Source organism: Colletotrichum karsti, assembly GCF_011947395.1.
Source record: "Colletotrichum karsti strain CkLH20 chromosome Unknown Scaffold41, whole genome shotgun sequence".
In the NCBI taxonomy this organism is placed as follows: Eukaryota; Fungi; Ascomycota; class Sordariomycetes; order Glomerellales; family Glomerellaceae; genus Colletotrichum; species Colletotrichum karsti.
In genome coordinates, this window is record NW_024065941.1 from 57876 (window position 1) to 85338 (window position 27463).

General features: G+C 52.4%; 7 protein-coding genes across 7 annotated transcripts; 6 read left to right on the forward strand and 1 right to left on the reverse strand.

Annotated features, from left to right (window-relative positions):
• Positions 1-2211: 2211 nt before the first annotated feature.
• On the forward strand, positions 2212-3803 carry CkaCkLH20_10509 (uncharacterized protein; the record flags this gene model as incomplete). The annotated part of the gene is made up of 2 exons (XM_038893223.1): positions 2212-2304; positions 2358-3803. The coding sequence occupies 2 exons, from the start codon at positions 2212-2214 to the stop codon at positions 3801-3803; spliced, it is 1539 nt and encodes a 512-aa protein (XP_038741338.1).
• Positions 3804-4081: 278 nt separating this feature from the next.
• Positions 4082-5947, reverse strand: CkaCkLH20_10510 (uncharacterized protein; the record flags this gene model as incomplete). The annotated part of the gene is made up of 1 exon (XM_038893224.1): positions 4082-5947. The coding sequence occupies one exon, from the start codon at positions 5945-5947 to the stop codon at positions 4082-4084; it is 1866 nt and encodes a 621-aa protein (XP_038741339.1).
• Positions 5948-10635: 4688 nt separating this feature from the next.
• Positions 10636-12543, forward strand: CkaCkLH20_10511 (uncharacterized protein; the record flags this gene model as incomplete). Its single annotated transcript, XM_038893225.1, has 3 exons — positions 10636-11167; positions 11252-12129; positions 12214-12543. 3 exons carry the CDS (start codon positions 10636-10638, stop codon positions 12541-12543), a joined length of 1740 nt encoding a protein of 579 aa, XP_038741340.1.
• A 918-nt stretch (positions 12544-13461) lies between these two features.
• On the forward strand, positions 13462-19440 carry CkaCkLH20_10512 (uncharacterized protein; the record flags this gene model as incomplete). The annotated part of the gene is made up of 7 exons (XM_038893226.1): positions 13462-13756; positions 14419-14641; positions 15568-16589; positions 17847-17938; positions 17995-18217; positions 18404-18699; positions 19108-19440. The coding sequence occupies 7 exons, from the start codon at positions 13462-13464 to the stop codon at positions 19438-19440; spliced, it is 2484 nt and encodes an 827-aa protein (XP_038741341.1).
• A 927-nt stretch (positions 19441-20367) lies between these two features.
• On the forward strand, positions 20368-21568 carry CkaCkLH20_10513 (uncharacterized protein; the record flags this gene model as incomplete). Its single annotated transcript, XM_038893227.1, has 6 exons — positions 20368-20465; positions 20530-21071; positions 21131-21162; positions 21214-21287; positions 21347-21417; positions 21468-21568. The coding sequence occupies 6 exons, from the start codon at positions 20368-20370 to the stop codon at positions 21566-21568; spliced, it is 918 nt and encodes a 305-aa protein (XP_038741342.1).
• A 1854-nt stretch (positions 21569-23422) lies between these two features.
• Positions 23423-24555, forward strand: CkaCkLH20_10514 (uncharacterized protein; the record flags this gene model as incomplete). Its single annotated transcript, XM_038893228.1, has 4 exons — positions 23423-23714; positions 23772-23943; positions 24063-24196; positions 24410-24555. The coding sequence occupies 4 exons, from the start codon at positions 23423-23425 to the stop codon at positions 24553-24555; spliced, it is 744 nt and encodes a 247-aa protein (XP_038741343.1).
• Positions 24556-26274: 1719 nt separating this feature from the next.
• CkaCkLH20_10515 (uncharacterized protein) lies at positions 26275-26713 on the forward strand (the record flags this gene model as incomplete). The annotated part of the gene is made up of 2 exons (XM_038893229.1): positions 26275-26333; positions 26497-26713. The coding sequence occupies 2 exons, from the start codon at positions 26275-26277 to the stop codon at positions 26711-26713; spliced, it is 276 nt and encodes a 91-aa protein (XP_038741344.1).
• Between the last annotated feature and the right edge of the window lie 750 nt (positions 26714-27463).

The window sequence follows — 27463 nt, forward strand, 5'->3', positions numbered from 1 at the left end:
GATCAGTCGTGAGGGTAGGAATTCACCCGTGTTGCGGCATCGAGGATGGTTCTTAGCGCAATCGCTGAGTTTGCTTCTGGCCCAAGCAAGACCGGCATCGGAAGATGTGTCGCGCCTTATTGTGGTTTGCTGCTTCAAATCCAGCTGCGGGATAGAAGGTATCGTGGCGGCTTCGTCTCTTTTCCATTCGTCGACAAGGCGAATCGCGGTTTCCCAATGTTCCGGAACCGCAAACATCCATTCCCGTGCGCTTCCATCACCGTACTTGTATTGGCAATCTACGGTGAAGTAGCCCTTTGAGAGCAGGTGTATTGTAATCTCGGCATCGTGGACCTCGCTGATCAGGCATTTGTCGATGAGTTGCCAAAGTATTGCACAGCATAGACATCCTTTGCTGATTGCTGATCGGAAGAGTTGCTGAGTCCTTTCTCCTGGCGTTTTCGCGAGCAGCAGCCTATTTTCGCGTAAGAGAAGACCGGCTGGCAAGTCGTACATGCCTCGTCCGTTCCAGTGACACACTTCACATGTGTCTCCGACGATAAGTTCATCCAGTGCTTCATAACGAGACTTGAGTTTCTTAGGGCTTGATGCCAATCGCTTGGTGTAATTGACGATCTTGCTGAAAACCATCGTAGCGCTTTGAGATCATGGGTATTGTTACCGGAAAAAAAAACAAAGAAGTCTGGCTGATTCAACTCAGGTGATATTAAGAGCTTATGGTACTAGATGAGCTCACTCGCCATATATGTAATGTACTTGCGGGTCAATGAAAGTCTTGACTGGTCACACATGAGGCTTCATGTTATGCCCGAAGACGCATGGATGCGTGTAATATTGGCAATATTCTCGCTGGATATGGTATCTTGCATCTCGGCAGATAACTGACCAGTTATACTTCAGATGACATGTCGCGACCTTGATCCAAACGGAAGGGATGTTCGATGCCAACGTTGACATCGAAGGCAGGCTGAGATCTTACCTGCATAAACCGAGATGACGAACATGAGTCACTGCACTTGTGCTCTCATAATTCCTATAATTGTTGAGCCATTAGTTCCAAGCTCTCAAAATAGTTGTTGAATTCCAAATTGATTGAACGAAGGTCTCGAATACTTGCATATCAACGACCAGCTGTCCGGAAACTACATGTAGCCCGCTGTTGGTTCGTCAAATTCATATGCAAAGAGACTCTTCGTACGGAATCAATTAGAGAGACATAGAGTTTGATAGTGATAGTTCGATCGGTGTAAGACTCATATTGAACATGCGAGAGCAATTATCCTCCCATAGTACTCCATCCTCATCAACACTTTCTTTCGGTTGATGCACGCTCGCCATCGGAGCGTGCATCGCCTTCACTGGACTTCTTCCGCTCAGACCTATTGAATTATCCGTTACGGTATTGTTCTTGGGACTCCCCACTTGCTTCTCCTTAATACCGTTCTCGCATTCGTAATGGTTAGTCATTTCACGATATGAGATTATTACTGCCCAACACCCAAAGATCATCTCTAGGCTCCCCTGCTACCTCAAGCAGCAAAATTTCGTTACAATTCGCGTTTGTTTTCTTACACTGGTCACAATTCTAATACTTGTGGTCTCTCACGGGCCCGTTGGCTTGAGAGTGTGGCGGTGAACTTCGTTAAATGAACGAAAACGAGAACGAAGGAAAATGAGAATAGAGGCCTTCGAGTAGGACGGAGTTCCCTCATTGGTCCTTTCTTCCCTCGTCATTTAATTTGATCTTAAAGTTCTGGCTTAGCATGCTGCGCGCTGTGCTCTCTTAGTAGCGACCGGACGAAACATGAGGCCTGGCTTCCCAAGCTCTCTCAAATTTGCGTTGATCGCACCCGGCTCGGGCTGCAACTACCATCCGAGGAGTGTACCGCAAGATCGTGTGGCCGATACCAAACTGTGATGTCAGATTGACACTAGTCCGGGATGCTTTCGTGAAGGAGGCATTGCTAGTTCATCCCAAGGCGACTTTGGTGCCTTGGCTCTTTACCCAGAAGCGCGGATTAGTCGATGAGGAGAACTGATTCCATGGCTGTGCTTCTCGTTGTCTATGTTTCTGTCGTTACGGGGATGCCGTCTTTTGAACTATAAACTGAGTTGTGTGTCCGCACTTGGGATGTTTCTGTCCTCACTCACATCGAGAATTTCATCGTTTTACCTCTCCACCATTAAAACAAGTTCGTCACAAACGCGATAATGCAGTTTCCCGCTGCAATTCTTCTCACAGGCTTGATATATGGCTCGCCATGTATCGCACTTCCGTCTGCGTCTCCCATATCACCGTCTATTGTGGGTGTCTGATTTGCAGTTGTGTTACATGTTAGTACTAACTGGACCTGCAGTGCGAGATGCTCAACACGGCCTTGCCAGGCAAGGTGGCCTACCCAGACACGACTGCATACAACACATCAAATGTCTACTGGTCAGGCAGACAGAGCATGAAGCCCTCCTGTATAGCTCTGCCCGAATCTGCTGAGGATGTTTCGAAGATTCTAGGGCTTGTGACCAAGCACGACAACCCCTTTACTGTCAGGAGCGGAGGACACACCGCGTTCCCTAGGGGATCCAACATCCAGGGAGGGGTCGTCATTGCTATGGACTCAATGAACGATATACAAGTCTCTCTTGACCGATCCACGGTCTCTGTTGGCCCTGGTAACCGCTGGATCAATGTAACCGACGTTGTTTCGCCTTTGGGAATCGCGGTGGTTGGCGGCCGCAGCCCTATGGTCGGCGTCTCAGGGTTTCTGTTGGGAGGTGGCCTCTCTTTTCTCACCGGCAGGAGAGGCCTGGGCTGCGACAACGTCCGAAACTTCCAGGTTGCTCTCGTATCTGGTGATATAGTGAACGCCAACCCGGTCGAGAACCAGGACCTCTATTGGGCTCTTAGAGGCGGTGGCGGGTCCAGCTTTGGCATCGTTACCCGTTTTGACCTCGAGGCTTATGAGCAAGGCGATGTCTGGAGCCGGCTGAGCGTGTGGCCGGCCAGCGACACCATCGAAGTGCTCACCACCTTTACCAGAATCACAAGGGAAAAGGTGCACTCGGGACAGGATCCGGACTCGCATCTGATATTTGGCTTAACGTATGCCGACAACACCACTGAAGCACCAATCCCAACGGTATACGGCTTCCATATGGACCTCTCCTCCCCGCACGCTCCTGGTGGCGAGTTTGATACTATGGTTGGCTTTGACCAGCTTCCAGAGCCTCTCTCCAATACCACACTCGTCGCGGACATCTCGGGCATAATTCGAACCACTTCATCAACTGTATTCGGCGAGAGACAATCATGGTACGCTACTTCTATCAGCGACGGTCTGAACAGCAACGATTTCATGAAGGATGTTGCTGAAGCCTTCACCATCTTCGCCAACTATATCAGAGCAGATGCTAGAGCTCGTGGGGCTTTTCTCGATGTCACCATGGTCTTCCAGCCACTGACCAACCCTTCACTCGGCGCCATGCAGAGGAACGGCGGCAACCCCCTGGGACTTGAACCTGCAGAGTTCCCATCTTACGTTGTTTCCATACCAATGGCCTGGATTGACGCATCTCTTGACGACATGATTGACGCCCGGACGAACCAGTTTATCAAAGACTTGGATGCTATGGCCAGAGAGAGAGGATTTGGGAATGGTTTTGAGTACATAAACTATTCTGGAAGACTGCAGAATGTGATTGCGAGCTATGGCGCAAAGAACCAAGAGAGACTTCGGGCCATCGCAAACATATACGACCCTGATGGTCTGCTGCGAACGCTCTGGACGGGATATTTTAAGCCGTGATACCAGCTTGAGCAGCCACAAGCAGGAGAGGCAACTCTTTTAGACGCTTGATCCGCCGGAACCAATATGGGAAAGGGCGTGTTTCTTAGAGTATTTCCAGCACGAAATTAATCACAATATATGTTTCATTTTGCCTGAACTTATTGCTATCCACTCGGTTTATGAAATCCCCCGCCTCAGGTCTTGCGGAGTGCCCCCATCCTAGCATTGAGCTTCACGATCCGATATCCATCATGTTGTTTGACTTCGTCCTTAAGCTGTGCTTTCTCTAAACCCGTTCAACCACGTCCGAATCGTGTGTCGACACGAGCCGCACCATAGTGCTTCAAGAATCGACCCCAAATCGGAGCGCCTTTCTCGCTCTTGGCAATGGGCCACAAAACCCGACCGGCTCCGTCTTCCCAGCCGATAGGCCGTTCACCGTCGAATGCCAGCTCGAACTCAGGGGCAGCGCTCATATACCCTGGATCAACTGTGTTCATTGCCACCTTGTGTTCCTCCCAAGCTGTGGCTGCCTCGGTCTCTGTGATCATGTTGAGCCCAGCTTTCGACATGTTGGTATGCACATGCTTGCCAGTCTTGGCAGAACTGCGTCGATTCGACTCGAATATGCCCTCTCTAGAAGACACATTCACAATATGACCACCTCGTGCCATTGAAGGCATCAGCTCCCGGATCAGTATCAATGGAACGAAGGTATTGACGCTGTGAGCCGTGATGACGTCTTCATAAGGTATTTCGGAGAGTGATTGCACCCAGGAAGACTGCTTTGACGGCTCTGACAATCGCAAGTTGGACATCGGAGCAACAAGGGAATTGCTCACATGGGTAGATTGTCCAAGCAGATGGCTGCCGTCCTTGCCAGTAATTGCATCAGCAACAGCTCCACCACGAACACGGGCCGTGTATCCCTGGCGTGTGATGACCTGTTTGCTGGATTCTTCATTCCGCGAGCCCTCGAGTAGCCGTTGCTCGCGTTTGACTGCCATCTGCTCCTTTTCGACGGGATCAGTCAAAGTCTGAGCTGCGTTGTTGATAAGAATATCTAGTTTCCGATTCTCTTGTTGCAGGGTTGCCTTGGTAGCCTCAACCAAGGCAAAGGCGTCTTTTGCAGCGCGAAAGTCTGCTCCGACGATCTTCAACCGTGGCGCCCAGCTGGCGTAATCAGACTCCGTTTGGTAACGGGACAAGGCATCTTCAGGATACCGCGAAGATGCAATGACGAACGCACCGCAACGGAGGAGTCTCAATGCAGTGTGGAATCCTAGATTGATCCGTGCACCAGTGACAAGAGCAGTCTTGCCTTCGAGGGACAAGTTCGGCGGTAGCGATAGAGCTCTTTCGGCCAAGTTGAATTCTCCGCACGGGATGCACATAGACTTTAGAGTCTTATGCGAGGTTTGGAGATCCATGTGACAGATGTAGCACTTGCGTGAACGCTGTGTCTCGTAAGACTGAACCTCGCCCTGGCCGTCAGCCGTATCCATCTTCGCGTCCTTTGAGAGCTGCTTCTTGATCGTCTCAAGCATCTGTTCGTAGAGCATCTGGCGCACGCTGATATGGAGGGACTCATCCGCCCAGATTGACTTGGCAATTTCTTTGGCCCGTGGCGAAGAGAATTCGGGCATATAGAGAGCAGTGAGACTGGGCAACTCCGAGGTCTTCCCTTCTTTTGAAACTTTGAGGTCGGCTCGAAGCTGCTGCGCGACAGATTCAGCTGCGGAGTTCTCAATGAAGTCTTGGAAGTCCGAGGCCTCCAGAAGCACGCCCTTTCCAACTGGCTTGACTCCGAGTTTGGTTTCGGGTTCCTCCAGGCCTTCAATTCTCGGTTGATCGTGTGCCCTCGCCGATGATACCTTCAGGTCTGCTGCCAGTCTGGGATGCTCGGCCTCCATCCACTTGACGCAACGAAGGAAGGCTTCGAGCCAGTCAAGCTCCTCCGGTGTGCTGGTGCATTCATTGCTCCAGTGGCCTGTCATGTCATGGATAATCTGCCTGTAAGACGCAGTAACCCGTAAGGGAAGAGGCTTTTCATGGGTGTAGATGGCTTTAAGGCCGGCTGCTGCCCTTCGCAGATCCTGTTGGAATTTGGCTCCAAGGTCGCTCTCCTGTGTGTCTGTTTTCTGCTGTTCGCGTTCCTCCATGTTCTGTGTTGGCAACTGTTGAAGAACTGCATGGAATAGTTGGAAACACCAATCATAGGGTACCAGAATGGGGTGAGCAAAACGAAAACAAAAGGGCCCCCCTCTGCGATTGTGAGAGTGATATACAAGATTTCTGGGAATGTGGTGAAGATTCTTAGAGGGCACGGAAGGTCCGTAAGGCTGTCTCAGATACGTTGGGAAGATCTTGTAAAGGTCTGCCAGGCGTCGGATTTCTGCTTGTCTTGCTTCATTGAGACTTCGATACGCTTCCGTCAGTCGTGGAACGAGCTTCATGCAATCGTCCGCTGTCAGTTGGTTCCACCATCCGTCTCCGCCGTCGTACGGACGCCAAGTAGCTGGTAGATCATCGGATGCGGGTAGATATCTGCACGCGGCTTTCAACCACGACGATCTGTCGCTAAATGGTTGACGACTGATAAATCTTTTAGTGAAATAGGATTTCAGGGCCAACTCAAGCTTTTCTTCGAGCCACTTTTTGTTTTTGCGCGCAAGAGGAAGGGAAGCTGGAATCCCATGATCGAAGAACCAATGATGCGTGCTGAAAGGCCATTCCCTGCAGTAAGGGCTATGAGTTGGCAGGCTGCCCTCGGAAAACACCGTCATCTGGGTGAAAGCAAGCCATAGAGCTGCGATTCGACGGAGATCGCATGTTGTGATCAATCTCCACGCATGACTCTGACCGATAGCTGCCTCGAGTGCCGAGCCCGATTCTGCAGTAGTTACGGATTCGGGCTGTCCGCCGACGCCGTATCGTGTTGATAGCAAGTCAAGTACTCGATGAAGGGGTAGGTCGGCAAGAACTGGCTCAATGAGCTCGATTGGCGTTATCGAAAGATGACGAGCCGTCTTCAAGATACGCTTGGGCAGTAGGTCGTCCATAGTGGTTGTCATTGTCTGCCCTTGGGGTGTAGTTGAAACCTTTGGTTCTTATTTCGGCGAGGAGGAGGCTGTGAAACTGAGTAGAAGATGGTCAAAGTAGAATCGAGTTGATCTCTTTATATATAAGAAAGACATGGCAGAATTATGACTCCGGAGATAGCTTCGTGACTCACCGCCGGAATAACATGGGAATCAGCCAAGGCACATTCGCATCATGTTTTGTGGGACCAACTGCATACATAGCCACTATGGTCCGATCTCAGGCAGCAACCGTTGGTGAGTCTGTTGAGTTCATGTTCAGAACGTACGGTGCAGCATTACGGCCAGGGCGTGAAGCTGGGTAAGATCCAGATCCCGGGGAAACAAAGCATCTGAACACAGCTGGGAGTTCGAATCTGTGACTCACCTTGTGCACCGCGATGATGTCTCTCAATTGCCATTACATGTGTTGCCCATCGTCTCCGATAGATTTTATTGCAATTAAGAACTTGATCATTTGCTAAGAAAATAACTTTTTTCACTTCTTTCTGTATCAATTAAGCACAGATTTCTCTCCAACCCATCATCAGATCAACGTCAAGGTGTCCCAGGCCAAGGGCGGGTCATCTTGAACACCTTGGCGATCCATGAAACCATGCACTATGCTGTCGCCAACTAGGAGATAACCTTGGAACCTCTTCCTCAGCACCACGGGTACACTACAGCCATGTAATAGGAAGATTTCATCCCCAACGAGACATGAACGCGTTGCCCATCCAATGTCGCCCTCCTCAGTCGTAACCAGTCTCATTCCCATCGAGACAGCAGAATGACACCTTTTGGCTTTCCTAACTGTATCATTCTTGTTGCGGTTTTCCACGCAGAGCCACTTCGCAAGTCGTATGCCGTTGATTTTGAAATCCAGGTTTTTCCGGCAAAACACCCACCTGTAGAAACCAGGCACGTCCTTTTGGATTTTCTTTTGTGCGGCATCCGATCCAAAGAGACGATATATATCCTCCTTATCGACATTTTTGGGCTTTACGTAGTTGTTGTTCGGAATCAGGTCGTGGAGAAGCCAGCAGAGCGCTATGAGACATTTCCTTTGCTACCCAAAAAGCCTCTCTCTTTTGATGGGGTCTACTGTGTCCAGTTCGCCGAATTTCGCCTCTTGGTCCGTTGCTGAGCACTGGTTTATGCGGCCTATCCTTTTGAATCGTACTTGTAATCCAGCGGGAGTGACTTTGTGATACATTCCAGAGGAAGGAGTCGCTGACCATCTTTGGATAATTTCGCTGGATCCAGAGGACCCGGATGAACGTTCCTTGACAAATTTGCTCTTCCCTTCCAAGTACCGGTTCAGCCTGTTGTCTATCCAGGTCAATGGATCATGCCATTGTGGTACCCAGGTCCCTTCAACATGCAGAGGGAAGACAATGGCGTCAAGGTCGACATAAGCAAACTTGAGCATTCGAGCAGCAGTTTTTTGATTCAATACTAGTAACTCAGACTCGTAGTCTGGAAACGGTATTGTGTCTGCTCCATCAGTGGCGAGATGAATCAAGGCGTATAGCTTGTCTCTGGGCTCGCTAGACTCTGCTCTTCGGGAAAGAATAAGCGCTTGGACGAGGCGGATAGGCGATCTTCGGAATCGACGAAACTCCAAGAGGCGGTCTATGTGTTCGAACTCGGCCATTGATATGAGACGCTTCGCGCTCAACGCTCCAGGTTCAGAGAGGCCCCGACTGGCGATAGCTTTACAGCGTGAAACGGCGCGGCTCAGTTTCAGAATCGATATCGAGCCGCCATTCCAGAAGAAATGAACGTTTCCGGCCACGGCGACCTCTTGTATGATCCAAGTACGGCTCCAGTATCTTCTCTTGAATACGTCCTGAAGTGCATCCCAATTTTCCCGCTTGGAGAGCGGGGTTTCAGATGGTGGGATGGGCATATTGGCTGAACTCTCCCCTTTTTTCTCCTTCAATGGACGGTTATTCGTGTTCTGTTTTGTTTTCTGCGTCTGATGCGTCTGATTCTCCACCGGTACTGCTGCCAGAGAATCCAGAAGTTCGCATGCCTTTGTGGACAGGGTGTCGACAGAAGAATATCCAAGCCAGGCCATGGTAGCAGAAGCACACCGATAGATGGGCCCCATCCGTGAGACTTGCTGGGCTCGCTCTTCGAAGTCTTTTTGGTTGATGCAGATTGCATCTACCCAGACTTGGTAAATATTTCGACGTCGCAGCTCTTGAAGGGCGTGGGCCAAAGTTTTGGTTACCATGACTTCCCTTTCTGACACTACGATGCGAACAGTGTCCTTCGGGTCACCCCAGCAGTAGGAGAGCGCTACATATTGCCCTGTTTCTGCCAATGACAACTGCAGGATGTCGCATTCGATGGGCTGTCTAGGATCTTTGTTGGGAGTAAGAACGATGAGCCGAATCTCCTCCCTCGCGATACTGAGAGGACGGTATTCCATGATAGTTCGTGTTGAATCTGGGTCGTCTTCGCACTGTAGAGTCTGAGATCGAGTCGACGTGATGGCCGTCAATGAAGTTTGAACCGAGGGGAATGTTTGCCTTATCTATCATATGTCCCAATCCCTCTGCCATGGCACACCACCCAGACCGCAGCCATAGCCGCAGCAAAATATCAGACCATAATGGGTCTCCAATGTTATCAGTATGCATATCACTCGTTTGTACTGCTGAGTGATTGTTGATTGGTAGCAAACTGGGAAAGTTGTGCTGACTGCAGCGGAATTCACTTGGCGGTCTACACGAGAGGCAGCGCAGCGTGGCCGAGTGCATCAGTCCAGCCACATTTATGCACCTAAGCTCATACCGTAGGTCATGAGAAACTTCTAGTCACATGAACGTTGCATCTGTCACGGGTTCTTCTCTGCTTCCAAGAGCTGGCAATGACAACAGTATTGGGTTAATACCGCTATTCGTGGTGGAGCGTTTACCCTTGTTGCAATCAAAGTGTTTTAACGTAAGCAATTGCCAAATGGATTCAACCCTTCTTTCTGTAGAAGTGAACAAGCTCGATATTCATGGAAGTGAACAGTTTGGGTATCGGTATCGCGATGTCGAATAGGGCGGGGTGACGGTAAAAGGGGTTGCTGCATGATACCTATTGCGCGGCGTATCGTAATCGTTGCAATTGGTGGAAGTGAACAAGCTCGATTTTCGACGCCCAATGCAAGGCAGTGACGCTTCTTCTTTCACTCCCATCCATCCGCCGCACTCAGCGAAAATCTTAGCATGATAACATTTCGAAAGTTCTCCTTCCCAGGCTTCGGACTCTTGCCGTCGAATAATTCTGACGAAAGAACCCAGGTCCCACGGAGGCGCAAAGTCCCCCGGGGGCCGAAGAAGCGAGCCCCGCGAAACTCCGGGAGTTAACCCCTGCTAGTGAGCTTGGCGATGATCACCCAGCGGTGGCTCACTGACGAACAATGGACCAGAGTAACATCGTTTAATTACTTCCCTTAAGCTCCTTTCTGCAACTTTCGTCCATTTCATTTACCAAGTCGTCGGCTTTAAGAGGAAAGAAACCGCTCTCGCTTTCGCGTCCGGGATCGGTTCTGTATACGTGTATTCAGATCAGATTCCAACTTCTCAATCACTAGAACTAGTACTGCAGATGGTTGACATTGGTTGGGAGCAGTGCAACGCGCAGGGCAAAATAGAGTCACTAATTTTGTTTAAATAACAGAGAGTCCTCGCAACAAATTGATGATCAGCCATATACTAATCACCAAAACCACACTGCTCTTCTAGTCATCGGCATTGACACTCGTTCCAATGAAGCCATATGCTCTCCTTCGTTATGTTGCTTTTTCAGCTTGGGCTATTTCTCCAGGCAATTGCGCCAAATGCCGCAAGCTTCCCACAGATTCGGACTGGCCAAGTTCTGATATTTGGCAGGCAGCACTGCCAGGTGTGATTCCGATCACAGACAACTCTACAACTGGTTCTCTCCCGAACTACCGATTCCGTGCTCACTCTATCGAAGATGTTCAGGCTGCGGTTCGGTTTGCCGCGGAACAGAACGTCCGCATTACCGTGGTCACCACGGGACACGACCAGCTTGGTCGCAACGACGCTGGATCTGGTCTTCTACTCGACCTATCTTATCTGAGAGGCATTCATGTCCATGAATCATTTACTGCGACTGAGACTGGTACAGCCAGGCTCAACCACGAGGAGGAACCCAACGTCATCACTCCCGTTGAGGGGGTTCAAGCTGCTGTTACGTTTGGACCGGCGGCAGCTGGACTTTTCCTGAACTACGCACTTGATTCATCTGGCTTATTCACCGTGAGTGGGGCTGCAGGTAAGTTGAAGGACACAACAGGGCATGCCGGCATCGTGCCTCGTCTTCTTATTGCCAGCAGAGTCAATAGCTAATATGTTGTAGCCACTGTGGCCGTCGGCGGAGGTTGGGGCCAGAATGGCGGTTATGGGCCGCTCACATCTCAGTATGGGCTTGGAGTCGATCAGTGGCTTGAAGCCAAAGTGGTAACACCCGACGGGCAGCTTCGTATCGCAAACGCCAAAACAAATACGGATCTCTTCTGGGCCATCCGTGGTGGCGGCGGCGGTACGTTTGGTGTCGTTGTGGAAGCCACCTGGAAAGTGTATCCCACAGTTCCTCTGACCGGTTTCAACTGGTGGATCAATTCAACACTCACAGGACCAGAGTCGACCGACTATGAAACTGGACGGACACCGGTCAGCGAGGCTATGGCGTACCTCTTATCCGAGTTGCCTGGTATCCAAGAGAAGGGAATTACTGCGTATATTTATGTTTCAGCTACCAGTGTTCGTGGCTACGCTATTCATCCAGCAGACCGTGCGGGTGTGGCAAATGCAAACGCCGTATGGGGTCCGATTCTGTCGAAAATTCAGGAATTCCCTGGTATGACGCCTTTCCAGACGCGGCCTTATGACTTTGTCGACTACAAGGACTTCTTCGACACAACTTACGGCCCGCTTCCGAATCCCGGAGATGAGCCCGCCGCGCCTTACAGCCGTGGCATCGTCACCTTTGACAGTCGACTACTTGCCGCCGAGCACTTCCGCAGTCCCAACATCGCCTTTGCGTTGCGTGAAACGAGAGGGAGCTATGGTATTCTGGTTTGCTCGCCAGGTGGCAGAGTCGGGGACGGAGCCGACACCTCCAACAACCCGGGTTGGCGGAAGGCCGTCGCGCTTGTGGTTGGCTACAAGACGAACACAACCAGTGTAGACGGTCTAAGACGTCTTGCGCCCGATATGGGTACATACATTAACGAGGTTCGTCTGGTCCCCCATGGCTGCATGTCCGCCGTCTTGCTGGCAGGCGAAATCCGAACAAAATGCTAACTAGTCACTCTGCAGGCGAGCACTGAACAGGAGAACTGGACTTCTGCGTTCTGGGGCGCAAACTACCCGCGTCTTTCTGAGATCAAATCCCAGATCGACCCGAACATGACGTTCTGGATTAGTCCTGGAATCAATGCCGATCACATGGCGGCGGTCGATGGACGTGCTTGTCTCGTCGAACCTACACCCGAGACGCCTTCTCTGATCCCTCCACCAACTGAGAAACATGTTATCGCAGACTTGGGGAAAGACGGCCACTTTCTTTTCGGTGATAAAGAGCTTATAGGCACCACTTACCCGGCTCCTGGAACATGGGAAGGCTTACAGTCCGCTGCTTCGTCTTGACCTGGTGCCATTCCTTGCTGTGTTCAACATAGATAGCTTTAGTCAAAGTATAAACAGCGCATGTCGTCGTCAATCAAGCATGCTATGCTCTCAGTAGATACTAGGAACTGACAATCAAGCACCAACAAGGATTTTCAAAGAAGCGAGTTGCGAAACTTTGCGGCCATTATAAACCACTTACAGCAGCTAAACCACCACATACGACCATACCCACTGGAGAACTCGGGATCCCGTCCGCTCTCCCATAGACAAGCCAGTGAGGGCCGGATTAGTAGTTGGGTCGGTGACGACCAGCGAATACCTGGTGTTGTATGTTCTTTTGTCCTTTTTGCCTCATTACCATTCGAAAACATCACGATTGACGTCGCAACCTTTTGCCGTCAGTTCTGTCATTGTCACTGTGAAGAGACGTATCCAAACCGTCTGCGGGGAATGGCGGGGTAGCTTCACTGAAACCTACCGAGATGAGCGGAGAGAGAGACCAACTCAAAGTGATTCCATTTGCTGTTAACTAACTAGCCTTGAAGATTTACTTATTGGTTGGCTTTTTTTGACGGTTTGCGCGTACAAATGACAAAAGTCCCGCTGTCTGGAAATCTGACAGACAGGCATGGAGATGAAGCCTGGTGTCATTGGTGCTGGGTCATTGGCCTGGAGGTGTCTGCCAACCAACGTTCGCCACTCCGTGCCGCGCGCCCGCGTCGGGCACTTTCTTCCCAGTGCCGTTGAAATAACAATGAGCCCCAAAGAATAAGACTCAATTTCCGGATCCGAATTATTCAACTCCAACATCATATTTTCATCGACTCGACGAACTTTCTGAACCAAAATGGCACAGCAAGGCGGCACTTACAAAGTCCCATCAAGTACGGATACAGCTCCTAACCCCACGATCTATGTCCGGCCCGTGATCTAACCATGCACCCGCTCGCAACAGGGTTCACCTTCTCCACCGGGCGTTCGGCATCCGCATCTCAGTCAGCTCAGAAAGATGACGAAGATTCCATCGACGAGAAGTCCGCCGCGGTGAACGACACTTCCGTCAGCGAGAAGGCACTGGTGAAGACCGTTGCACGGACCGAATATGAGGATCGGGACTGGGTAGTTGTGCCCAGTAACCCTGAAGACGAGCCCGAGGAGAAGCCGGAGCCGAGAGAAGTGTCTGTCCGCGCCTATGCCCAGGTTGCGCGCTTCTCGACCGAATTTAAATTGAGTCTTGGATGGGGAAAGGGTGGTTCGCCGACTCCGGTCCATGTTCATGGACCAGAGTGCTTTGAGAAGAAGGAATAGCTGCGGCGAGTTGGACGCAACGGAGGCTTTCCCTGATTTTAACCCACAATTTTTTCAGCGTGCTCTTCAATGGTCGGCTGGTGAGTGAGTGTTTGATGTCAAAAGTTCACCGGGGCGGATGTCGAAGTGTCGGAAGTTGGTTTCTGGGAATGAGAGAGTTGTCATCCGGTGGCGGCCGTCTGAATGAGTTTAGCTGATAGTAGGTATCACGACATAGAACTTAACTCTGGGCGTTTGTTTTGCGCGTGATGGCTATCCCTGAGCGGTCTGCGCGGGTCTCGCTCGCTGCGACCGGGTCCGAAGACAAAGCAGGTAGCACTTCGGGAATGCATTTGTTGGGTGACCAGCGGGGGAAGAAATGTCCGTGTTCTCGGAGCGGGGCCGCGACCCCGGCCTGCTCCGGCGTTGGCTTCCCTAGACACATAAAGCAGCGCGTTTCTCTCCGCCGGCAACGGTTCTTTGCATATTTCACTAGATGATTATTCTATTCTAATCATACAAACCCATATTAAACATGGCAATCTACCACATCGGTCAGAATCCAACCATCAACCCCCTCAAGTGATTGCACTGACGTATCGATAGTTCTCTTCAAACTCAAGCCCGACGTCCCGTCCTCCAAGATCGACGAGATGCGCGCCGTGGGTGAAGCCATGGTCGGCGTTATCCCTGGACTTAGGTCGTTCACCCTCGGTCCGCCACTCGCGAGCACCGCACACCGCGCGCAGGGCTTCGACATGGCGCTGATGACCGTTCTGGATACCGAGGAGCAGGTGCTGTCTTACGCGGGGCACCCGGCACATCAGAAGTAAGTGGCCCCGCCCCTACCACAACCTGAAGTTCGATTTGAAGTTGAGATGAATTAGACTTCACAAGATCCGGGAATCTGTTTGCACGGAAACATTGGCGTATGACTTGGCGGCACCTTGAGTGTCTGACTTTGGTTCGTCTGGTGTTTAGCGCTGAGGTTTCAGGGGGATGTCGGAGGAGCTCCGTCGGAGCGGATCCGGCTGAGGGGTAATGAGACGGACCCGAATGTTGGTTCTGAATCATCCGATTAGTTGTTTCCACATCCGACTTCTGTCGAAATCAATGTTGTTTTAATCCCTTTTGAGGCATGGACAAATTTTCTGCAGATGCTGCGTAAAATCCTTAGGAGGATCACCGATTTTGTGTTCATATCCTTCACCATCGGCCCCCGGGGACCGCTGCCACGGCCCGCAGCTAACCCCCATGTGTCATCCCAGCAGTCAAAGATACAAGCCCTAGAAGGAATAAGGTAAAGTCAGTTTTGAGGCCTTCTGAAATACTCATTGAAGTGATATTCTCCAGTCAGGAAATGATACTACTCTGTGCATGAAAGTGATCAGATGGCTGGCCAGCTGATCATGCAACCTCTCACAGGCTGAGAGCTGTGATTTCGGGCGGACCAACCCCGCCTTCACTGCCCCCTCTGAGGCGTGCGACAAGGGTATCGCGCCAATTGGAGTTACCTGAAGGGACATCTCGGGCTGACACTGCAGAAACCAAAACCAATCAGATTCTCGATGGACCAAGACTTCCTTTATCCAGTTAACGCTTGCATCGTGGCTGATGAAAAAGCCACTCAGGATGATTCGGGAGAATCTCGAGATGGCGAAAAGTTGTCGAGCAAGGCTTTAAGGTTGCTGCTCACTGGCAAGCATCAAAAGTCCAATCGCAGCGCCACGCATTCACCCGAAATACTCATCTCAGCAGCTTCTCTATCATGAACACAGTCTCACCAAAAGAGCCGCCATTCCCAGCAGAGCACCAGCTCTGCACAGAGCTAGACACACTCGACGATGCATCGCCATCAGCCCAACCGCGCCGACTGCCAGGATATCCGCGCACGTCCCTCCACGACAAAATCGGCATGTTAGACTTCCTCGAGCGCGAGCACTGCTCCTCTGACTTGGATCGCATCGCGCACAGGCTGTGGTGGATGTCCTCCCAAAACAGCGCCAACATCTCCCCGCTTCACCGCCAGCGCGTGAAGCGCCGCACAATCGTCATCACCGAGGAGGCGAAGCTGCATCTCGTCTGGATCCACGACCGCATATTCATCAAGCCACTTCCGCGGTATCTCACCTCCCACGCCTTCTGGCGGCGCTACCTAACCGTCCCGCCGGGACCGGCGCCGGGTAGCGGGGTCGGAGTGGACCCCGAGGCCCGGGCCCGCCGCGACCGGATCCGGAGGGCGGCGCTGGGGTTTCTGAGGACGTGCTTGCATCTCGTGCGGTACGAGTCCGACTTTCACATCGCGCAAGACCCTGCACTGCGGCTAATACCGGAGGGGATAACGTGGGAGGAGTTCTGTGATTTCACGGCTGGTCTTGCGCGAGTCGGCGACCACGAGGTGTCCGGGCGGTACGGGTACGGCGAGATACGGCTGACGCGGCTCAACTTCTACGCGCCGTTCTTGCTGGGGAGGTCGTACTTTCAAAGGGTGGAGTATCAATACGCAGCGTACTTTGCGCACTTTTACGGGCCCATCCTGTTCGCAATCGGTATCGTCTCGATCGTGCTGAGCGGGCTGCAGGTTGCGGTGGCGGTGGACACGGCGGCGCCGCTGCAGGCTGCTGCGTTGTGGTTTAGCGTGCTGATGATTTTGGGCTTCTGTAGTGTTATGTTTGTCATGTTCTCAATTCTTGCGTGGAAGATTGCCATGGAGTGGAAGTTTGCTATTCGGAATCATGTTCGGATCCTAGAGGAAGGGCTGCCTCCGCAAGGCGCGAGTAAGACATAGTATGGACTGTCATGACTGCATTCAATAATACCATGCGACTGTTTCGGAGGGATCATGAGATGGGTTGCGGGCGACGATCGCATTAGAGGGCGAGCTTTCTTATTTTTGGTGGTTGATTGGTATTTTCCACTAGGCGTTCCGACATGGAGTATGAAAGTAGTATTCGTCGACGCCAGTCCTCATACTTCTTTGGGGCTGCTCTTAAGTTCCAAGGACTTCAATTTGGATCATAACATCAGTAATGCTTGGAACGTTCGCCGTCTTTTGTGTGCCGGGGTCTCATCAGCTGGCACCATGCCATGAAGAGCCGGTGCCTAATGTAGGTAAGAAACAGCAAGCCCTCGAAAAGCAATGAGGTTATTAACAGAGCTTCGGCACACCTAGCATAGTAAGATACACAACGAAGCTGCGGGGCTGGGAATTGTCGGCTGTCTGCAATCAACTCACCCTCTTGGCAGTTCTCACGCATAGTTAGACAAGTATAGAAACTCATGGCAACCTATAGAAGAGTTTGTGTTCATTAGGTAGGCTTAATCTCACTTTGTTTGTCGGTGGTGATTGTTTGAGCCCGGCTGAATGCCTAAACAATGCTGAAAGAAGACGTCCAAGCTCATGCTTGAATAGGGGTTCACACCTTAAATGGAAGCAAGGTCTACGCCGAATTTTCTTTCTTTTCAGTGTTTCCAAAGCTATTGCGCTACTGGTGTAGACGATACCTAATCAGCCGCTCGCGTGGAAGGACGGAACTACCTCGAACCGTCGTCACCGTCTCCTGTCTGCCTTATTTAACCTGGAAGCCAAAGGCAACCTGGGTACCTTAACTTCACTCTTCTTCAACTCACCACACCCCTAGAACCATTCCATTCTCCCTCTCGGACACTCTCAAGACTCGCCACAAGATGCCTCGGAACGCGGTCTCAGCAGCGGCACTTGCCGCCGTCCCCGAGCACCATCGATGGTGCCTTCGGTGTCTGGGATGGTTTTCAGGCGCGAACAAGAGCAACCAAGGGGAAAGGTGCACCGATGTTGACTTTATATGTGACGGGGCCGTAGCAGGTTAGTCTCGCAGCCTCCTCAACATACTTGTTCGTCGCCTCCGTGGTCCCAAGTCGGCTTACATGTTTTACAGATCCGGAGGAGCGATGTGGTCGTTGCAAACCTCGGACCGGAGGGCACGCGTGTATGATGGTAAGATCCCCATTCCCACGGCCAACTGGCCTCCATACTGATGTTGCATAGATTCCAGACTCGGAATGGCCGCTGGCGAGAGAGGTCATCGCTCGCAGTAAGGCTATGATGATGACAGCAAAGGATGAAAACCGCCAGGCAATCTCTGCAGTAAGAAAACCCTTGCGATATCGCTCCGTCCTGGACAGCACTCACTCATCTAACAGGATCACAAAGATCTCAAAGCAGCCTTCACAATTGTCGATCGCAACACTCGGGAGTATCACAGAGACTCCGGAAAGAGACGCGTCGAGCAGCGTGCCGAGGTTGATGATGAAAGCGATGATGATGTGGCACCTAGAAAACCAAAGAGACGTGCCGAGCAGCCTGCCGACGCTGACGAGGCAAGCGATGATGACATACCTAGAAGGCGATCGCGACGTATCCCGCGTACGTCTTGCTTTGTTAGGGAAAACGAGTCACCTGAACTGGGAGAGCAACAGACGCAGCATAATGTCGACAACCGGAGTCTGGACGACGCAGGTGTGGCTGAAGCACGCCCTCCAGTGCCATCGACACCGCCGTCACTTGCCCATCACGCGCAACTCTCGCCACAGGCTATTGACAAATTTCTAGGAGCCTTGAACGAAGTGGCCGCGCTTAAGGCTGCCCTTCATAATGCCCGCGATCGACTTGCCTCGGCAGTACTGCAAGCCCTCAGGCCGCGAAGCCGGCCAGGCAACCAGGCACCTGGGGTGTCAGAATTGCTCGGTCAAGCTGGAGGCCACACGCAAGAAGTTGTTGAGGAGACGGCGAGGGAGGTCTACAGGATCGAAGGTGAAATCCGAGACGCGAACGGGCGGTTTGGTGATGTGGTTTTTGGGATGGTAACGCAGGCGTTTGGTGTCAACGGTGCTGTTTGCGAGGACCAGGTGCGTGGCATGTTCGAGATATTGAGGCGGGCGATGAGCGGCAGTACTGCGTAGCAGTACTGCGTAGCGGGGATGTTTCGAGGTTATTCACACATTTGTTCAACGGAAAACGTGGATGGGGAGAAACTTAGACGATATCAATGGACCTGCTTCACCCGAGAGAGCTTTTGTGCTGCAGTATACTTGTGATATTTGCCGTATGCCAGGAACCTGAGCCTGTTGTTGTTCGATTAGCAGAACGAGACCTTTCTAATTTATCAATCCATTGTTGATTTGTGACAAGCAAATTTCTCGCTCCTTCCACTCTTGTCGAAGGCAACTTTCAACCTACCTTAAACCTGACCGAAGTCGAGCCCGCTTGATGCCTTAGGGTCGTCGACTCCTGCCTTTCATCTCTTCCACTTTCAGGTTATTGCCTCTGCTGCCACTCGAACCCCCTCGGTTCTCGAGAACCATGCGGCTGCTCCTCAGGCTGCTGCAGCTCCCATCTTCCCTCCTCTCCCCGCTGGCCCTGTCGGAACTTTCAGACGTGGTCCCTCGGTGGGCCCCGCCATTGACCCCTCGAACTTCGTGGCCAGCTTCGGTCGAGTCCATTCGAGAATGACGGATGGTACGAACGATCCGAGACTGATCGAGGCCATGAATGAAGTCTCGAGACTCAGAGCCCTCTACGACAACGCCTGTGGCCGGTTGGGCGAGGCGCTATTTGAGGCCATGTACAGGGGTAACAACCGCGGCTGAGTCGCTGAAGACGGGAGAGACAAAGGCCGTTTGGGAGTCCGAATGAGATAGACGGAACACGTTGGAGTAATGTTTTGCGGAACAAACATCAGGAAAGGGAAGACAGAGTAGGTAGACAGTCCATTCTGGATGAAGTCAAGTCGTTTAGGAGAGAGAACGTGTTCGCGTCCAAATCCAATTGACAGGGTCTGTGCATTGTGTGGTGTTGTCGCGTCGATCATCGGCAGTCGAGATGCCCAAGGTGCCACTGCAGGTTAAGATGCTATCCCAGAGTACCCTGACTCCTGGACAAGAAATGATGTTTGATTCTCTTGACGGGCACTTTCATCGTCCTCTTTCGTTTCTCGCCCTCCCATACACATGTTGTCGAAATCCATCTGCGCCAGTGGTGATCTGGGCAAACAAGCGACTGGCAGAAAAACCCGCACGCTCTGCGCCCGATCTTACCCAGAAATACCTACAATAGTCCGGATTTGTAGGCTGGAATAAGTTCCTCTGTTAGGGCTTTTGGCGCGGCAACTTTGGCGTACTCCGTACAGCAACCTGAGCAAATCTCAAGCCAGATGGTACCAGCTGGATCCCAGAGAATCACGCTGTTCTAGACCCTTTTGGGCCTGTCGCACGGGCCAGAACACCTGGCGCCACATCACATGTATCACAGGCGAGCCACACCACGACGTCATAGAGCCATCACTAGCTGGCACGCCAGGGAGCTATGGCTCCGGTAGCTGGCAGATAGCTCAGATTCCGTAACTACGCAACTGTCAGATCACGATTGTCAGGACCGAATAAAAGCTGGCTGCCAGCCTTGGTCAACTTCCGTGGCAGCCACTTTCCGCCAGATCATCCCCCGCGCCCCTCGTCTACAGTAACGACAATCTCAGCGCCTGTCCGAAATCAACATCACGACACTCTATCTGTACAATCATGGCCGACGAACAGACTGTCGCCGAGGGACAAGCTCCCAGTTCCAACAGCAGGAACAGAGCGGCCGCCTCCGTACAGGCCAGGGCCCAGGAGGTCCTGTACGTGCCATCCGCGAGACCTCTCAACCCTCGGTGTCAACAAGAACTGACCACCGTGCAACAGACAGGAAGATTACGACAAGGCGAGAGGCCTCGTGGCCGACGCTGCTAAGAGCAAGTCGTACCTGTACCCCATCAAGGGTATCGTCTACTTCGCGACGCACCGAGCGCTGTGGAAGCCCCTCCTTTCGCGCATCGGAGCCTACATCATCCTATCCGTCGGTGTCGTGACGGGCATGTTCGTCTTCACCTACGTGCCACAGCTTGCGATCCTCGTCTTCGTCAACGGCCCCCTGGCCGTCTTCACCACCGTGCTGTTGATCTTGAACGAGAGCTCGACCATCATCAACTTCGTCTCGCGATCCTACCTGCTTCAAGAGGCGCTGCTGGATACCTTTGATGGCACCTTGCTGTCCAGAGACGAGGACGGCATCGTGAAGGAGGGTCGGCAGGTTGGGCCCGGATCCGACCCGATGCAGAAGTTGGGCAAAATCCTCAAGAACCCCTTCGAGAAGTACAGCCCTAAGGCCCTTATCCGGTACCTCGTCTACCTCCCCTTGAACTTCATTCCCATTGTTGGAACTGGAATCTTCATTCTTCTGCAAGGTAAGTTGACCAAGGCCTTATGTATTCTAATGCGTCTGCTAAACATACTACAATCACAGCCCGCAGCCGAGGCCACAGCGTCCATGGGCGCGTAAGTAGCCACCGATCACCTTCACGGCCAGCATCTGACTCTCTTGCCTAGTACTTCCAACTCAAGAACTGGTCTTCTTCCCGAAGGGCCGATTGGCTCAAGAGACACACCGGACCTTACACCGCGTATGTTTGGCTCTAACGGTGCACGTTTGTTCTGAAGTATACTGACCTGCATGTCAAAGCTTCGGACTTGTCGCGACTGCCCTCGAGATGATCCCCTTCGTTAGCATCTTCTTCACGTTCACCAACACCGGTAAGTATGACGGGTTCACGTTTCCGACAATCACTGACAGTTGTCGCTAGTTGGTGCTGCCTTGTGGGCCGCCGACATCGAGTCCAAGAACACGTCCATGACCGACGGCACGGCTCCCACCCTTCGCGAGACGGCTAAGAAAGCCGAGTAGGCGACGACACACAGCATTCCGGAGCCAAGTCCACCTCCCTGTTCAAAGTTGGGATTCGACGGGGCATCTGCACGATACGGAACCCCCTCTTTTCTCGGGTGGTGGTGGTGGCACGACGTCTTGACAGCAGTCATGAATCTGGTGTTACGTGTTCGAGTTCCCGTTCGCGGATCTTTCGCGGCGAGACCCGCAAGAGAAGAACAAAACGAGAGCAACAGTATCTTTACATATGTTACGAGCGACGGATTACGGTACGGCGTCCTGGGGATTGGTCTATGGAGAGGGGCACATGGAAAATTGGAGGGACCTGCATACAACGCTTCCTAATTAACAATTTGAGACTTTGCGAATTGTGGCAGCCGTTGATAAATGGCATTCGCGTACCAACCCGCTCTGTGGCGTTGTGTCTTGCGCCCCTCGGGTTCTCTGCACGTGCTGTCTTGGGGATTGTTCGTCCAGCGGGAGGTCTCAAGACATGGCCCAATTGGTCCTCAACTACCAAGTATGAAAGCGGCCGACGCTCGAGTCGGAAGAGGTCGTCAGACAAGACATCGCGAGCCCCCGCACTGAGGCCATCAGAAACCTGTGAGACGCCGGTCAGGAACAGACAATCTTGTTTCGCGGTACACGGGTACCCGCATGCTGCGCGATCTTGGACAGAGCACCGAGTCCATCCTGTCCCGTTTGTCCACTGGCAGAGCCGGGGTCAAACCCCTGAGAGTCTTGGAGAAGACACGGCTAGGGCACGCTCCAGCTCCGTTGGACATGAGTTCGCCATCAATATGCTACCGCCAGTGCGACTGCGTAGGATATGATCCCGTTTAGTGATGAGGGTCATGTCACGCTGTGTATGGTGACTCGATGGTGATTGATACGATACGTTCAACGTGAGAGAGCACCCGGAGCGGATCGCAATCAAGCGTTGGTACCGAGCCTGGGCACTTGTTCTGGGTTTTCACCACGGAAGTCAGTGACTCCGAGTGAGGACGGCATCAGTGATATCACAAAAGGCCCTCCTAGAGACAGCTTATGGGTGAGTTCTTGACGATCGAACATCAACGAGCACGATGGCATCATGAACCAGCTCAGCTTCCACACGTCATGTATGCCGTCGCAAGTGGCGAAAGCACTCATCCGATACGCCTTCCCTCTTCCACAAGAAGATTACCTTTTCAAGCAGTTCGCTAGGTCATGATGTACTGCTCTATGAGAACTGCGAGGAGAGGCCACTATGGCCCGACCAAGATCGCTTCTGAAGCTCTCTGATGGGCACTTGTTGAGCTACCTATGGTTTGCTAGTCGTACCTGGGTTGGAATCATGATTATGTTTGTTTCTTATTCCATTCGGGCCTCAAGAGCAGAGACGGGATAGATGACAACCGGGTTGCGGAAGCTGCAGTGGCGTCGAGGCAGGCGTGCACCCGACCCTTCACGGGCAGGCAAGGTACCAAGGGGACCTTCTTCCACGATGGGAGGCGATACGGGACAGGTACCAGGTTGATTCATACAAAGGTGTAAGTCCGTTTTGGAAGTCAGGACCCCTTCCTATATGTGCTCCTTCCCCCCTACGTCCCTGCCCTCACCACCCTCCCGCAACTTCTTCCAACTCCCTCCTCTGCTCCGTCTCTCCTCCTTATTTTCCCCTCGGCAACCTCCTTCCATCCACTCAACTTCGAGTGCAAAGGTTGTCTACGTTCGTTCTACGCTTCAAATCGAAGCTTCCATTCATTCAATCGCATTTCGAGAGAGAGAGCGCGACCGGCCATTCGACTGATACGGCCAGGTATAACTTCCCGCGCCTCCTTCTTCATCATGTTGAACTTGTTTGGCTGATCCTTCTTCGTAGCATTCATCATGAGGGTATTGACTCTCGCCGCCGGTCTTGCCTCGGCCGCTGCGCTGCTATCGTCAGCCGTGCACGTCGTCGAAGCTTCCAGCACCGAGGCCAAGGTCCACGGCCATGCAGAAAAGCCCCAGTTCGCGGCCGCCCAGAACGTTGAGCACCACGCTCGGAGCCCTCAAGATCCTAATGAGCTCGTTAGCTACGACTATGGATACTCGTTGCCGGCTCCTCCGTCTCCCACTACCTACGGAGACGAGTCTTCTTCGTCGTCGACTACCGCTTACGGAAGCACTTCAAGTGATGGTTTGTCATGTCATAGCAGCTTTTTCCCCTTTCTTTCAGTTTACTAACACTCAGAAGATTCATACACCGGAGTCAGCTCGGTCGCTAGCGTCACCGGCGCTTCAAGCAACTCTTCTTCGTCAACGGCGACTTCGACAGACACCGAATCTGGTACCTTGGCTACAGTTTCAGAGGAGCCCACGCTGTCAAGCTCATCTGGGACATCATGGAACTCTACAACTGCCCCCTGGTCTGTGACCGCAAGCTCGGCACAATCGTCTATCACTTCAACAAGACCTTCTCTCACTTCTAGCGTTTCCAATACTTCGCCGAGCCTTTCCCAGTCGACTGTAAACAACAGCACTGCAGTCACTTCGCCAATCACCACGGGAACGGCATCCGCGACGCTGGCGCCGCCATTCACTGCGTCCAACTCGTCAGTGACAACTTCAAGCGGCACTGGCTCTCCCGCTTCAATCTCTGCAGGCTCAACTTCGGAGTCGGTTCTTTCATCATTGACCAAGCCTCTTGAGACTCCTTGGCCGACATGGAACTCATCGGCTTTGATCTCATTAACATCCTCCATCGGAACCCAGTCGTCTTCTCCACCCAACATAACATCTGTGCCTGATATTCCAATCCCACCAGTCTGGACATCGGGGACAACTTCTCGAGGGTCAAATCTCACGACTACACAGTTAACTTCGTCTAATCAGACTTCGGCTACCGGATCAGCCACGCTGGCGCCGCCCATCACAATGACCATTGGCAACACCACTACTCTGCTTCTACCAACGACCAGCCCAACATCACCCACATCTTCGAGCTGGAACACCACAGTCCCGCCAAGCTCGGCGTCTAGAAATCAAACCACCTTCGGAACGGGGGTTTCGTCCACGGACTCAGCTGGGTCTCAAACTTCAAGGGCTCTCAGCTCATCTTCGGGTTCGAACATCACCAGTGCACCTCCCTTCCCGGCCAACTCGTCCTCCTCGGTCTGGCCTAGTGGGACTGTTGGCTGGGTCACTGAGGAAACTTCGTCCCAGTCTGATCTTCCAACAAACTCATCTGCTGGAACGGCCCCATTTCCTACCGGCAACAGAACATCCGTGGTTTTGCCAACAGGGTTCTCAAGCAGCCTTGTCACTAGGACTCCGATCTCTCTTACTAGCACTGGCCTCACGGCTCCATGGAACTCGACGACCTTTGTCCAGACAGGTGGACCGACTGGCCTATCGACAGGTTCGGTTGTCAGCTCTGTAAGTCCACCGTGGCCAACTCTCAATTCAACGACACCATCTCTCACCGGCACTGTTTCCATCCCTGTGATCACATCTTCCAGCAATTTAAGCACTGGGTTCTCTAGCTCCGCGACAAACTCAGGGTCCAAAGTGTTCACTTGGACAAATTCAACATCTGTAGGTGCTTCCACTGCAAGCCTCACCGGGACAGGGATGGGTACCATCACTGGGGCACCTACTGCCTCTACTCTATGGCCAACTGGGACGCTCGCCAACGTCACTTGGACCTCCCAGCCAAATACCTCCATCCATTCTACTAACGGCACCGTGTTGCAAACGCCCACGGCAAACTCGACGCAAGCTACTGCGACAGGGACACCATTCTCAACCCCAGTGCCTCCGTTCCCGACTGGAAACTCGACGATGGCCCCCTTCCCGACCGGAGTGAACACAAATAGCATCTGGCTTTCGACCGTGATGTCTACAATCAGGTCGGGCACCGGTGCTTCACCTATCAGCACCGTCGCTATCTCTACGCTTACAACACAGCGGCCCTTCCCGAGCACGAACTTGACATCAACTTTCAGAACTAGCAACGCAACGTCGCAGCCGTCTGGCATCACTGCCATTCCGACCATGACTGGAGGTTCCTCAACAACGAATCTGACAATCCTGCCACCTTTTCCTACCGCCAACTCCACCTCCCTTCCAGCCATCACAGGAAATACGACCCTCTCAATTTCCGGCACAGGCTCTCCAGGATCGTCTACTCTTCCCCCATTCCCGACTGGAAATAGCACTCTCGCCCCAGGACCAACAGGAACTGGCCCAATGACTTCTGTGTCTGAGTCTGAGACTCTGCTCCAGACATCAACCGGCCTGAATGTCACTGCCACTCCACCGCCATTCCCAGCTGGCAATGTCACCGTGATTCCAGTTTCGACCGGTAATCTGACAGTTACTTGGCTCTCCAGCGTCCCATCCGGGGTTGCTGTCTCTACTATGACTGTTACCAGAGCACAAGGTCGCCGCACGCAGACGCTTACGGTCTTACCAACGAACTCGGCCCCGTTTGGTAATTCGACTGCCCCTTGGACAGCTCCAACATCGTCATCTCTGGTGTATCCTCCGACAGGATCTGGCTCTCCTCATGCCACAACCACCAACTCTACAGGACCAGCCGAGACTTCCGCTCCATGCCACACCGTCACCGTCACCAACGGAACTACCACTCAAGTTATAACCAGAAGCGTCTTGGTATCTTCGTTGCCTACGAGTGCCGACTCAACAGTCGACCCAGCCTTGACTTCGAATTGCACTGTCATGCCACCAAAGTCATCATGTACGTCCAAATGGCAGAACACTACCTCGACATTCTCGTCAGTGGTCACGACGAACAGTAAGTTTATCTTGTTTACCCTCACACATTGCTCGTCCTGACTTTCTCTAGGAACTTCTTCTGGCCTTCCCACGACGCTCATCACGTCCACAACGACTGGCACGTCTTCTTCCGATGGAGATACGACTCTTTTCGGACCCGTAGTGCCAACCACAACACTTAGCGGTGCCCCGTTGCCGTCCAACCCGGCCTACCCTTGGGGAGGCATCGGTCCCATCTTCCGGCATCATAACATCACTGCCGAAGGTGACGACGACGGATCCGTCGACCAGCCAGTGGTAGCTGCAGAGGGTATGGGCGCGTGGTGGGCCCGGTGGAAGCGACACTTTGACCGTCTCAAGACGGGAGGCGAGGGCGCTGATGGATCTCACGACACGTAAGAGACGCTTGGCCAAACTTTATTGACGATTCCTGTCTTTCTTCTCCATACAATTGCTCGGAAGAACTGTTTGTTCTGGACATGGGAGAATAGATTCCCTTTTGCTTCGATCTATTTCATTTGCGAGGACAAGAAACGCTACGTATCCAACACCAATGGTCTTCTTTGTACGCACAAATTTCAGGGCGTCAGGAGTTTGTCGCCAGATAGAGTAATGGAATGAAAGTGTTCATGATGAAATGTTGAAAAGTCTGTTGCCACTGATCTTCTGACTGGGTCTTCCATCGACTCGCTGGCCTCGAGTATCATCTGGAAGTGCATCGAGTACCATCTAGTGTAATCTGGGCGGTTGCCACCTCGTAGCCAGGCATATCTTCCCTCCTGGATGAGCTCAGAAATTTGTCATCGTGAGAACAGCCGTCATCCCCTTGTCATCGCGCTCACCGCCACTCGGGTCTGCAATTCTCACACTGCCCATCACATGAGCTCTGACGATCTCAAATGGGGCCATCATCATGACCTGATGCGCGACTCTGAGCATCACCTCGAAATTTCCGATCGGCGGGGGCAAAGGAAAAAGAAGTCCTCTCATCCGTGACAAATCTTCATTCTCTTCTTGGCCTAAACAGGACGCAGCATCGTGAACTTGGAAAGAAAGAAAAACAAAAAAAACGGTGAAGGTGAATGTCTTTCCAAAAGGTCCTCCGGGTCCACGATGTTTTAGGTTCGAGCGTCAGCCCTTTTTTCCCTG